Genomic DNA, 14786 nt, shown 5'->3' with positions numbered 1-14786 from the left:
AACTCAATTTCGTAGACCTCTCCATACACAGAGAAACAGCAAACATGAGTTCACAATTTAAAGGAAACCAACAATCGTGAGCATGGTCATTCATAAACAACCTAATCACCCCATACCAGTTTCATATGCTTACTACACAGACTGAACAAAACATGTATAAGTAAACATGACTACACAGAAGAACTGAGCAAAACAAAACAAGTTGCATAAAGGAATGGGTATGATGCAATGACAGTACATAAAAAAAAACAATTAAATACAAAAACAGGCAACACATAATCTGGTAAAACACACATACACACACACACACACACACACACACACACACACACACACACACAAAGCTAAACATCAACACCACTTCAAATCCTAAAAAACATGTAACAAAACAAATGAACACGGCGCAGCCACAGTGCTTGGTGAACAGATCTGACAAAATGCACGTGTAACAATAACAGCAAAAGAAATAAGTGTTACCTCAACACAGACAAGGGGGAAAAATACCCCAACATCATTAGCTGTAAATAACATGCTAAATAACCTGATTTATAGCAGTTTTCAGTCAGAAATGAACAATAAGCAGAAAAATAAAATAAAAATAGTTATTTACAGATGACAAGCTGTAGATTGTTTATTAGATTTTAAGCTACTAGCATAAACAATGAGTAGCTCATGCAAGGTACTTAAACACGTGTATACATTCACTTTATTTCCAAACTTACTATAAAACTAAAACCTTTAGACATATTATAAAAGAATGACATAGAATGCCTCAACTCATTCAATTCATATGTGCCTCAAGTCTGTACTGTATGCAGACTAATGTAAAATGCTCGATAATAATTACTCATTTTACAACTGCAAATATTTTGTGCCAAACATTCATATAACCACACAAGGAGTTAACATGTAACAACAATTTTCAGAGGAGCAGGGAAATTAGAACTGTAACATTTATGAGAAGATTTAGTCATTCAATTCAACAATAGGGGATGTGAGCGTGTAACAATGAGCTCTAAAACGTATGAGATTAACTAGTGAGTAAAGATACCTCTTTGCAGAAGATGATTATAAATTCTGTATTCTTATCAATGCACAGTATTTCATTAAACATTGGAAAATACAGTATGGAATGCAACAGTATTATGAAATGTTTTTTTGACGAAGTCCATGTTGATCGAAAGGTTATTTTGTGTCAGTCTTTTTGTTGTGCCTAACTGCGATTCAGCATCTTTGCTATATGGTCAGTTGCAATTATCCTTTTCAAATATTGTTACATAATGTTTTGTTTTGAGAGTCATTGACATACAGGCATCAGAAACATGTTTGGTGTACCAAAAACAGTGCCCAAGACACTGGACTAGCATTCAGGAGGATGAGGGTTCAGAGTGTTCTTTGGCCGTCCAGATTTAGGTTTCCCAGGGTTTTCTATACAAGTTAGGCCATTTCCGATGATGAGTCTTATGAAAATTCCAGGGCCAATTTCCATTCTCATCATGTTCCCATCAGAGTTCATGCTCTTTCTCTAATGATCTTCTTCCTTTCCTTCCCTTTGGTATATTTGAAGATGGCCGCAAACTGACCTGAAGTAGTACACCCTAATATTTATTGTACGAAGATTACGCACCTTCAATTGTGCAAAAATGACCCAGATGATGCAGAGAGAGAGAGAGAGAGAGAGAGAGAGAGAGAGAGAGAGAGAGAGAGATTGAGAGATTGAAACCTAAAATGTGACACAGTTTCTTGTGTACTTAGCTTGAAATCCTCAATATTGCTGGCAATTGTTGATGGTGATAATTCTTCATTCCCTTTTGCAGAAATAGTCCAGGATTATTCTTCTCTCATTTGTGTACATACTTTTGAAATAAATGTTCACATTCAGGTCACATATTTATCTCTTTTATTAACAATTTTGACTTCCAGCAACTTGTATGCTTATCACAATTGCTGCACTTGACTACTCCCCACATTGGCCTAACACTGGCTCTTATACAGATTCGTGACACGTAACACTGCCTAATTATTTTAATCTTGTTACAATTCCAATTTTTCATAATTTATTATGTAAGAATTTTGTTAAAATTAATTTAAATGTGACAACATATTCAGCAGGATGAGCAAAAGATTTTAAATAAATTGTTTTTCAAAGCTAAAAGTTTTTCTGTCATAAATTTCATTAAATAAATCATTCAACAATTAATGTAAAAATATGTAAGTTTTCATTTAAAACAAATTGGCATTCCAGTTACCTACTGTAATGTTGACTACATTCTCAAATCTTTATAACGTTATACAAGTAATGATGCTCCAGTGTTAATGATTTTGGTGAAGATACACAAACTTCGTTTAAATTATGATTAAGTTCTTCTAAAATAATCAATTATTGATAATAATAATTAAATGGATAGATAAAAAGTCTACTCACCAAGCAGTGGTGGGGGAACACACACACAAAAGGATTTCACTATTACAAGCTTTCAGAGACAGTAGCTCCTTCTTCTGGCAGAAGAGTTGAATGGGAAGGAAGAGGGGTGAAGGAAAAGGGCTGGAGAGGTTTAGGGAAAGGGGTACAGTACAGAAAAGCCACCCAGAACCCTGGGTTGGGGGAGACTTACTGGACGGGATGAGAAGTAAAGACTGATTGCTCTCCCCCGACCCAGGGTTCTGGGTGACTTTTCTTAACTGTACCCCTTTCCCTAAACCTCTGCACACCTTTTCCTTCACCTCTCTTCCTTCCCCTTCAAATCTTCTGTCTGAAGAAGGAGCCACTGTCCTTCTGTATCATCCGTTTGTGAATATGACAAGAAGAAAATGTATTCTGGAGTACGATCACATTTTTGGAAAAAATATATATATATATATATATATATATATATATGCTCTGATCCACTCAACAGTTCATAAAAAGCCAGTTTTTAAAGGCTTGAGGGGAACAAAACTTCAACATTCATCCTTGTTAAGTGCGAGCAAAACAGCTTCCTGAGTGAAACTTAAGTGAGTCCTGGAAATTCCCTGTGCCCAAATTGTTACTCAAAAATATTTATTGTGAATCCAGAACAGAATCATGTAACCTTGTTAATGACATTTATATTCCCGTTGAGGAAGCTATTAGTAATTTTGACTTTGCATGTTGAAATTTAGAGATATCTCCTGCTTCGAAAATAAGAAAATTGAGTAGCAGAAACAGAAAACCAGCTATATAAAGCAAGGTGCAATGAATTTCAGATTAAATAAGAAAGGACTTAGAATCACACTTTAATCATTTAATTAATAATTCTGTTAACATATTTCTTCTGTAGGTCAGTTATCTTCCATTATAAAGTGATTAGTTTAAGCCAAAAATTAAGACATAGTCACGAATATATGTTCACCCAAGAAAGTTACAGTGTATTGCAGTGTTTATTAAAGAGACATATTATGCCCTTCACTTGGTGAATCTCGGTCTGTTACATAACAAAAGACATGAAGATGAAGTAACTTTCCCTGGCTCCTGCATTTTTTTTTATAGGGCAGTAACAGTCTCTCCTTTGATGGCATGGCTGTATGCATCCAATGAATTGCCAGTATATATTGCTGCAACCAGTGAAAGTGGAGTTGCTACACTTGATGCAGGAGGCTGTATTCGCCTTTGGGAAACATCACTAGTTAGCCTGGCAAAATCTTCAGCAGCATGGAAAGAGATGATAGGACCAGGTAAGTGGATAACCTTCAGTTTGGTTGAACACTGTTAAAAATTTTTATTGTATGTTTTTCTCTAAAGTATTTTATATGTGCAGTAGTACTAAGAAAATGTTGACATAAGTTTGCTCTAATTTTTAACAATCATGCAGATTGAGGTCTTAAAAATAAAAAATATATATATATAAAAATCCAAAATAGAAACATTCAACTTAATAAAATCTCTTTTATCTTTTTGCTTAGTACAATTTTAGGTGGTTGATTTATCATCTTACTCCCAAAGCAGAGAACTTGGCCCAACTCTTTTATATAATTGTTTTGAGAAAAAGGAAAAAGAAGAAAAGATGGAAGACCACATGTATTTAAACTTTATAGAGTACAAGTTCCTGTGCTTGCATCCTTTTACATGCAAAAAATTGCTTTTCTCATTCAGCTTTAACAATACAGTGAACTTAACTCAAGATCCTCTTCCTCTATTAACAGTGTATTTGTAGTGGTTTGGTGCAGATTGAAAAACTGTGGTGACTAGCTCCATGGAGCTGCACAGATATTATGGTAGTGCGTACATGACATGGAGTCTTGTTTTCATTGACTGTGCTTAATGTGTCCATACTGAGTGATGTGGCACAGGGGCTACACACTGGACTCACATTTGGGAGGATGACAGTTCAAACCTGCATCCAGCCATCCTGACTTAAGTTTTCCTTGATTCCCCTTAACAGCTGCAGGCAAATTCTGGGATGTTCCCGCTGACAAAGGGCATGGCTGATTTATTTCCCCATCCTTCTCTCAACTGAGTGTGTGCTCCCATCTCTAATGACGTCTTTGTCGACAGGCTGTTAGACACTAACCACAACCACCACCACCGCCACCACCACCTCCTCCTCCCCCTCCTTCTCCTCCTCCTCCTAGTCTGTCCATTGTCTCTATTTCTTAGACAGGAAGCTAGGACATTAATTAAAGGTAATGAAACATCTTACATAGAATAGAATAGAAGTTACTTGTCTCGTAACATACAATTTCAAGCCATTGACTTAATGTACAGGAGACTCACCAAAACACTTCAAACATTAAAGAGTGTAACCCACATCATCATTCCTAATGCTTTAATACATGAGAGTTTTCCAGCATCATGATTATGATTGTTGGAGTGTCAAGTCAGCTTAAATCTGTTAGTCAAGAACATTGCCTAAGAACATGCATAACTTAACTGATAAAGAGTTCGTTACAATACACAACTCACCTCATGTTATTGTAAGCCTTACATCATTCTAAATACAATGTTGTGTAATTTGTTTTTGTGAGTTGGCTTAAAACATTATAAAGCCTTTTTCAACAGGTAGGGAACACCTACAGATGACACTAGACCGACCTAGTAATAAGGATGTCACTGCACCAAAGCATGGCAAAGTTGATGAAACTGGGGCTCCTCATGTGGGTGGTAACACTTGGGCTGGAGGCACTGGTGGGCGTGATACAGCTGGCCTGGGTGGTAAAGGAGGACCCTATCGGCTAGATGCTGGCCATAATGTGCATCAGGTAAGTCAGTAGCGGAACTCTCTGTGTAAGACTGGATCTATAAGAGAGCACAATGAACTCTACCTGACAAAAGAAGTGAAGCACACGTAAGGGGAGGAGAAAATCTAATGAACTTCACAGTTTGAGAGGGTACATTACGCTATTGCAGTGATTCCAAAATGGAGACAAATTGACAGAGAATGTGGCAGTATGGGCCCACTTATCAGTATGACATTACACCCCCTCTGGCCGGGATATGTGCATTGCTTCTGTTGGGAAGTGTGTTAGAAACCCATTGTCTCTTTTCCTGAGGGAAGCTGGCCCACAGCTGTTGTAATTGTCATCGGTATCCTGGATACTTGTGCTGGGACACAGTTTGAATCTGAGCTGACCCCACACATATTCTATTCATTACAGATTTGAAGATCTTGCTAGCCATGGGAGTATCTTAACAACTGTTTCAGCATCATGATCAGCCTCATCTTAATGCTGCTGTTAGTCTTGTTAACATGGGACTGGAGAAAGTGCTGATGACAGAGGGCATGGCTCACGTTGCAGTGATGCCAGTAGGGTCTATCAGTAGATCGGCTTTCATTAGACATGGCCTGCACCTCAATAGGTATGGGAAGGGGAGGCTGGCAAAGCTTATAGGTGACAGTGTAGTGCATCGTGGGAACACTCATGGGAAAATTCCTGTAGTAGTTGGTGTTACAGCTGCACCTTTTTTTAGACTGAAGTCAGCTGATAGGTATCCCTGCTTAAATGAAGTCCCTCTAACAAAGGAAACAAAGGAATTACCTTCAAAGGAGGTCAGGAATCCAAGCAGTGGAGGAATTAGCATATTTCATCAAAATAAAAGAAATATTAGAGATAAAGTTTGTGAACTGCCTATAGATGTTGACTTTGACATTGTTGGCATATCGGAGCATCAGTTAAATAATTTGACAATTCGGAGGCTTCCTTTACTGGGATACAGATTAAGTGGCTGTTTTTCAAGGAGTTCTTTGCAGAGTGGGGGAGTGGCCATGTATGGGGGTGGGGGTTAGACGTATTCCATTTGACTCCATAGGCATATCACAGCACAACACTGAATAGGTATTTGAATGCTGTGCAGGGTGAGTTGAATTTAGTGGTACTAAACTTCTAATTGTTGTTGTTTATAGGTCCCCTAACTTTGACTTCAGAGCATTTCTGCCCAAGCTACAGCTAGAGAGGGTTCTTTGTCCGCTTTAAAGGAAGTACCAAAAATTATTTATATGAGGTGACTTCAGTATTAATTTTGTATGTGACTGTGCAAGAAAAAGGATGTTGGAAGATCTCCTAAATTCATATGATCTGATTCAGATCGTGTTTCTTCCAACCAGGGTGCAGGGGAACAGTGGCACTGCCATAGACAATATTGTTATTCATTCTTCATTACTAGATGGCCTTTCTGTTAGTAAAACAGTGAATGGCCTTTCAGACCATGAAGCACAAATTTCAATGCTAAAAGCCTTTTGTAAGGCTTTTGTAAATATAATTACAAACTATGTAGGAAAGCTAATCCAAAAGGCAATAGAGAGCTTTTTAAATCTCGTTAAGGAACAAGGTGGTGGAATGTTTGTAGTGCTGATAACATAGGTGACAAATATAATGCTTTCCTTAATGCATTTCTCATGGTCTTTGAAAGTTACTTTCCATTAGAGCATTCTAGGGTACTAGCAGTAAAAGACAGCCTGGGTGGTTGTCTAATGGGATAAGGATATCGTATAGAACAAAGTGGGAATTACATCAAAATGTTAAAAGTAGTCACAATCGAGCTACAGTAGCCCATTACAAACAGTATTGTTATGTGGTACACAAATAGAATAGCTAATTCACAGGATAAAATTAAAACTATATAGTCAGTCATAAAGGACCTGTCTGGTCAGCAGCACAGAGTCAGTGATACAAAGTCAGTTCATAATAAAAATATTTCTGTTACTGATCAAGTCAGATGTATGTACAGTATTTAACATTCACTTTCTGAGCATTGTTGGTGAATTAAATAAAAACTTAGCTTTTACAGAGAATCATAACTCTCTGGAAAGTGCCCTTCTGAGACTGATGTCTGCAATACTCCTCTGTGATAATGAGAAGAGGGAGATTGAATCAATAATGAAATCTCATGGATATGATGGAGTACCTAGCAAAATATTGAAGTACTGTGTTGCACATGTTAGCCCTGTTTTTAGCCATATTTGTAATTTTTCCTTTAAGAATGGTCAGTTTCCTGAACGATTAAAGTACTTGGTAGTAAAGCTGCTTTATAAAAGGGGAGAAGGAGATAATTTAGACAGCTTTAGACCTCTTTCTATGCCATCAGTGTTTGCTAAAGTAATTGAAAAGACTGTGTATGTAAGGATAATTGATCATTTTATTTCACATAATTTGCTGTCAAATGTATAGTTTGGTTTTAGAAGTTGTTTAAAAACCAAAAATGCTATTTTTTTCTGTGAGTTACTGGATGGGTTAAACTAAAGGTTTTGAATATGAGGCACCTTTTTTGATTTAACTAAGGCATTTTATTGTGTTTATCACAAAATATTGCACTAGAAGTTGGACCATTATGGAATACAGGGAGTAGCTCACAATTGATTCACTTCTTACTTAAACAACAGACAGCAAAAGGTCATTATCCACATTGTTGAGAATGGCTGCAATGTGGGGTCTGAGTGGGGCATGGTTAAATAGGGGATGCCTCAGTGATCAGTGCTGAGGCCACTCCTTTTCCTTATTTGTACCGAAACAAAGAAAGTGGTATAAGCATGCATATTAAAATACAGAGATACGTAAACAGGCAGAATACAGTGCTGCTGTCAGCAACACCTGTATAAGGCGACAAGTTTCTGCGGCAGTTTCTTAGACCAGTTACTGCTGCTACAGTGGCAGGTTATCAAGGTTTAAGTGGCGTTATAGTCTGTGCATGAGCGATGGGACAGAGCATCTCCGAGATAGCAATAAAGTGGAGATTTTCCCTTACAACCATTTCATGAGTGTACCATGAATATCAGGAATCCGGTAAAAACTCAAATCTCTGACATTGCCACGGTCAGAAAAAGATCCTACAAGAACAGGACCAATGACGACTGAAAAGAATCATTTGTTACGACAGAAGTGCAACCTTTCCACAAATTGCTGCAGATTTCAATGCTGAACAATCAATAGGTGTCAGCGTATGAACCATTCAGTGAAACATCATTGATATGGGCTTTCAGAGCTGAAGGCTCACTTTTGTACCCTTAATGACTGCACAACACAAAGCTTTACGTCTTGCCTGGGCCTGTCAACACCGACATTGGACTGTTGATGACTGGGGACATGTTATCCAATCGGATGAGTCTAGTTTCAAATTGTATCAAGCAGACGGACGTGTACGAGTATGGTGACAACCTCATGAATCCGTGAACCCTGCATGTCAGCAAGGGACTGTTGAAACTGATGGAGGCTCTGTAATGGTGTGACTCATGTGTAGTTGGAGTGATATGGGACCTCTGATACATCTGGATATGACTCTGACATGTAATACGTACGTGCCTCGTCCAAGTATGCATCATCTCCGTATCCTTTACACTCAACATCTGATGCTGTTTGTGTTCCTCTACCAGAAGTTGCAACAACATTAAACATGAACAGCACTAATGCACTCTTGTGAGTGTTCTACCTGTCATAGAGAATTGCAACTGTAAATCATTTACACGTCTACCAGTAGTGATATGTGTACAAAGTGACAGACATCCTTGAGTTCTGGGTGCTTCACTTTTTTTGTCAGGCAGTGTATATGATTCCTATAACTAAATAAAAAATAGGGATGATTAGGGATTAATACTGTTTTTAAGTAAAATCAGCAGAATGAATAGAGATAAATGTCCATCATATAATGGAGACATTGTGCAGTGGATAGGCTCATACACTAGAACTGGAACCTAATATCAGAGCTAATAAACTTCTGTTCTCATTCTTCCACGTGAATGTACACTCAAACCTACATTGCTATGGCCCTGTAACTTGAGTGGTATGAGATGAGGAAAAGAGGGGAAAGGAGAAGAAGATAGGAATATATCACCAGAGAAAGCTCGCCCTACTGCAGCCTGGAATGCTTGGCCCCTTAGCTTAACTCTCATTGTGTTGCCCTAAAGACAAGTGTGTTCTGTTATTTAATATATTCTAACTCCCTGCTGTTGCGGGATTATCTTCTCAGGTAGTACACCTAAAGTGTAAATAAAGTATTAATTCATTGGAAGCAAGCAATAAGAATATTGAGTGAATTAGGTAAGTACACACCTTGCAGAGACATTTTCGAGGATCCTGAAACACTTGATTTAAGTTCCCATTACATTTACTCCTTAGTGTTTTTTCAATGAAATTCAGTTCTCGGCAGGACTGGATGTTACCTCCTTATTGAGAGTGCAGTTACGTGCTCTGCAAAACTGTTCAACAGATTCCCACCTAATGTAAAGCAAGAAACTTGGAAACCAACTGATTCAAAAGCAAATTAAAAGCACACCTAATTAACCATATTTGAGCATATTGTCATATTGTCATAATCTCTATATTCAAGTAGCAGTATTGATTGTAAAGCTGCATGATAAGTAGTGATGTGTTATAAATCGAACTCTTATTTACAAATGTAGGTAACTATATTCTTTGAAAATACCAGTGTAATCAAGGAAATACTAAGTTACCAATAGGAGATAAACAGCAACTATGTAACATAACTGAGGAAGTGGCAGCTTTTCTCAGTGTAGCAACTTTCTCTCTGATTTATTCGATTTAATTCAGGTAGCATAAACATGAAAAACATTAAGCAAACTATTGATAGTTTATTGTTAATGCACTGTTCAGATTCAGTTTCTTAATGCAGTGTTCAGATAAAGTTTCTATGATTTGCCTCTCATTTGTTAATATATACCATGACTCATTCCTCATCCAAGAAGGTTCTCCTTTAGTAACAACTTTGAAACCATGTTATTGTGTGGAGGAGTGGGGAAGGAGTTGAACTCTTTTGAATGGAGACACAATTTGAAAATTGTGGCTTAGTATACCGATGTGTTAAAAAGACTTTAATGATGTTTTACATGTACTAATATTAACTAGAAATTTAGCTTAGTCAGTTGTAAAAGTGGCTATTGCAGTGGCAAAAGCATTTACTTCAAAATTTAAATGGTCAATATTGCAAGGTTTAAAAGTGCTTCTCTGTTTCTACTTTTAGCAAGAAGTTAATGTTTAAATCCCCACAAATTATCAGTTCCAATTTCATACAACTTACTTTGTTTAGCGGTAATTTGTATTTATTGAAGAATAATTAATTTTTGAACCTGAATAGTAGTACTAATGATAATAGACTAAGAACTATAATTTTGTTCTGTTAGGTTAGCCAAGAAGAGAAAGATGCAGTACCAGAAGAAGTAAAGAAGGCTGCCAGAGAAATGGCCCAGAAGGCATTCAAACAGCGGCTAAAAGAGATTCAGATGAGTGATTATGATGCAAAACTCTATGGACAATTCTCAGAGGCAATAGCCCCACAGGTATGTTCCAGATAAGAATCACATCAAAGAAATAGTTTATTAAGGTTTCAGATTTGTACTGAAAGGAAGAGAAAATTTAATTATTGATAGTATTTTCTATATACAGCATGTCCAAAAAAATGTGTACACTCTTTTTGTGGCTGTAAAATTAATATTTATTGAGATAAAAAAAATCAAAATGGTATGAAAAAATGTAAAAACCACATATTTATAGAAAGTGTTCAAATTATTGGCCATTGTGGTCCAGACACAGCTGATAACACTGACTGATGGAGTCTAACACTTTCCTGACAGTTGCAATTGGTATATTTGTCTTCAGTGGCTACTGTCAGCTCATTGATTATAGCTGGTCTTGTGCTGTAAACATTGTGCTTCATATGTCCCCATAGGAAAAAGTACATATGGGTCAAAGCTGGTGACCATGGAGGGAACTCTACTGCCTCCTTATCGAATATACTTCATTATCCTATCCTTCTGTCCGATAGGTGTTTGTCAAGGTAACCCCTTGTGTCATGATGCTAGCCGCTAGTCGGGGGGGGGGGGGGGGGGGGGGGGGGGTTGCTCCATACTGCTGGAAATACCATTTTCCATCCCAAAACATCTGTGTGATGCATGACACTGGTGTATTCATGTAGTAAGTACAGGTAATTTTCAACCAGTCACTGTATGCTCAGAAAAGAAAGGTCCAATCAAACCAAATGTTGGTAAACCACACCACACTTGTAACTCCTGGTAGGTTCACAGGATGTTCCCCTGCCTTGTGAGGATTCTCAGCTACCCAGTATTTACAACTGTGATGATTAATTGAACCATTCGACTTAAAAGTGACCTCATCACTCCAAGCAACCGTATACGGGAATTTTTTCTCCTGTGCACATCTTGCTTGATACCACTCACAAAATGCAATTCTTCAGTCAAGATCAACCTCATTCAGAGCATAGAGTAATCCAGGAATAAAACTTTTCCATCCGAATGGAGGACTATTCCACAATCTTTTGCCAATTGAGAGATTGTCATGACATTTTTTCAGTTACAGGCCACATGTCCCGTGGATACACACCCAGAACCACAAACCCCTCACCTGGTTCAGATTCATCTATGCCATCTTTCTGATCTGAATCGAGGGTAAGGACAACCTATCCACATTCCTCCAGAACCTCAACACCTTATCTGCCAATCACTTCACCTGGTCCAACTCAACCCATCAAGCCACATTCCTAGATGTTGACCTACTCCTAAGGGTACATATATCAGTACCTCCATCCGTTTCAAACCTACAAGCCACCAGCAATATCTCCACTTTGTCAACTGTCACCCATTCCATAACAAGAAGTTCCTTCCACACAGCCTAGCCATCAGTGGCTGCCACATCTGTAGTGACGAGCAGTCCATCTTGAAATATGCCAAGGGTCTCACTAAGGACTTCCCAGACCATAATTACCCCTCCCCCCCCCCCCCCCCAACATTGTACAGAAACAGATCTCCTGTGCTTTATCTCTTGAGTCACCCACCACCTCTCGAAGTCCCACCATCCAGCATAGGGGAACATTCCCCTTGTGACTCAATACTGCTGAACTAGAACAACTGAATCACATTCTCTGCCAGGGTTTCAACTACCTCTCGTTTAACCTTGAATGAGGAATGTTCTACCCAATATCCTCCCCTCTCCTCCCACAGAGGTATTCCACTGCCAATGAAACCTGTACAATATTCTCATCCATCCCTACACAACCCTTACTCCTAACACTTTGCCTCATGGGTCATATCCACATGACAGACCTAGATGCAAGACATGTCCCATGCATCCTCCCGCCACCACTTACTCCAGTCCAGTCACAAGCATTATCTATCCCATCAAAGCAGGGCTACGTGTGAAACCAGTCATGTGATCTACAAGCTAAGCAGCAACCTCTGCACTTCATTCTACATGGGCATGATAACCAACAAGCTTTCTGTCTGCATGAATGGCCACTGACAAAGTGTGACCGAGAAACAGCTGAGCATGCTGACCAACACAAAGTTTATCTTAATGATTGCTTCACACTCTGTGCCATCTGGATCTTTCCTACCAAAACCAGCTCCTCCAAACTGTCTGACCACCTAACTGCACCTAGCTGCCCTACTGTCTCTCCACCCCGTCCCTGTATGCTCCATAAACAGCACTTTACCATCCCCCACCCTTACTTTTCTGTCCCTCCCTCTTCCCACCCTAGCACCCTCCTTACCCCCACTACCCCAACTGCTTCTTCCGTCATGCACAGTCGCTCGCAGCCTGGCCTCGGCAGCCAGAGGCAGTAGTTGTGTGTGTGTGTGTGTGTGTGTGTGTGTGTGTGTGTGTGTGAGAGAGAGAGAGAGAGAGAGAGAGAGAGAGAGAGAGAGAGAGAGAGAGGGAGAGAGAGAGAGAGAGAGAGAGAGAGAGAGAGGTGAATTTGTGTTAAGTGTGTGTGTATGTTTTCTATTTCAGAAGAATGCCTTGTGGCCTAAAGCTTACATGTTTAGTAATCTTTTTGTTGTACCTGTCTGTGACTCACTGCCTCAGCTATATGGTGAATAGCAATCTATCCTGTTCAAAATAAAACTTTTCCATTGGACGTGCTTCAAAATGTGATGGATGCTCATTTTTGGAATTTGTTTCACAAGCTGCTTGCCACATAGACTTTCTAACGGATTGCTGAAACCTTTCAATGACTTCTCTTTCCCTTGTGGAGCTGGTGGATGATCATGGTCTTCTGGAATGGTGCTCATGGGCCTTCTGGATAGTTCCTTCTTCTTCAAATTTATCTCACAGATCAGTGGCATTGGTTCATCTCATTGCAACTTCATTCTGAACCAGTTTTGCACTTCAGTTACAGTCTCGGTCTTTCTGCAGCACTTCAGAAAGGACTTTTTTCCTTCAAGGCTCAGCCTGCCTTCAGCCAATTTTCAAGCCATCACACCTGTAAAAGAAAAAAAAATACTGTAGTTATGAGCTGTAAAAGAATATATACCTGTACGTTTTTGGGACCCCCTACATGTGAAACGTTATGTAGCAACTGTTACAGAATTGATTTTATTTTTTGAGAGTAGACTTAATGATGTGGAGCTGAACAAAAACTTTAATGATGTGGCTCTGAAAATAACCACTGGTATATCGTGTTTTTTGGCCTTCATTCGAAACGATGGGTTAATTCCATTCTGTGCGCTAGTCTGTCCTGTGTTAACATCTTCGTCTCTGCATAATTACTGTAACCTAAGCCCACTTGAATCTGCTTATTGTAGTTAAGTCTTAGTCTCCCTCTACAATTTTTAACCCAACTTCCCACATACATATTCTTCCATCAGTTACCAAACTGATGATTCCTCCATGCCTCAGGATGTACCCAATCAATTGACCACTTCTTTTAGTCAAGTTGTGCTATTATTTCTTTTCGTCCCAATTCAGTTCAGTATGTCTTCATAAGGTATCTGATCCACTGAGGCTTTATTCTCTTCTTGTCTGTACTATTTATTGTTCACATTTTCCCATTTTCAAAAACAGTTTTCTTGCTATGGCCAGTCTGCATTTTATATCCTCTCTACTTTGACCATCATCAGTTATTTTGCTGTCCACATAGCAAAACCCATCCACTACTTTCAGTGGCTCATTCAGGGTGTATATGCCCCAGGACAGATGGGAAATCCAGAAAAAATCTGAGAATTTTTTTGTTCAAGAGAAACCCGAGAAAAGAATTTTTTCATATTCTGGGAATTTTACATTGTTTTAGTGTGTGTGTGTGTGTGTGTGTGTGTGTGTGTGTGTGTGTGTGTGTGTGTGTGTGTTCCCCCCCCCCCCCCCCCTCCCCGCCCCCCAGCATTGGCTAGTAACAACTGATATTCTAACAAAGAATTTTACTTTAACCCTTTACTGCAGAATAATACTTCAGCAGTGAAACATAATCGAGATAATAACACCAAATAAAACTTTAGTTACAAAGAAAATGCACCCCTTGCAACAATGAAACACAGTGTACACACAAGCATTTGTTAACAGCAAAATGCCAAAGGCTTTAGGAGAAAAACTATGCC

The 14786-nt window shown here is 38.8% G+C and overlaps 1 protein-coding gene across 1 annotated transcript in view; it reads left to right on the top strand.

Annotated features, from left to right (window-relative positions):
• Positions 1-14786, top strand: part of LOC124804710 (von Willebrand factor A domain-containing protein 8) — a 256617-nt gene that overhangs the window by 206363 nt on the left and 35468 nt on the right. Inside the window, exons 26-28 of the mRNA XM_047264969.1 lie at positions 3509-3693; positions 5018-5217; positions 10587-10742. Of these exons, the coding sequence (XP_047120925.1) occupies positions 3509-3693; positions 5018-5217; positions 10587-10742 (541 nt within the window). The remainder of the gene's footprint in view (positions 1-3508; positions 3694-5017; positions 5218-10586; positions 10743-14786) is intronic.

Source organism: Schistocerca piceifrons, chromosome 7 (assembly GCF_021461385.2).
Source record: "Schistocerca piceifrons isolate TAMUIC-IGC-003096 chromosome 7, iqSchPice1.1, whole genome shotgun sequence".
In the NCBI taxonomy this organism is placed as follows: Eukaryota; Metazoa; Arthropoda; class Insecta; order Orthoptera; family Acrididae; genus Schistocerca; species Schistocerca piceifrons.
The sequence above is the reverse complement of the archived record's forward strand: the minus strand, read 5'-3'. Positions and strand labels throughout refer to the sequence as shown.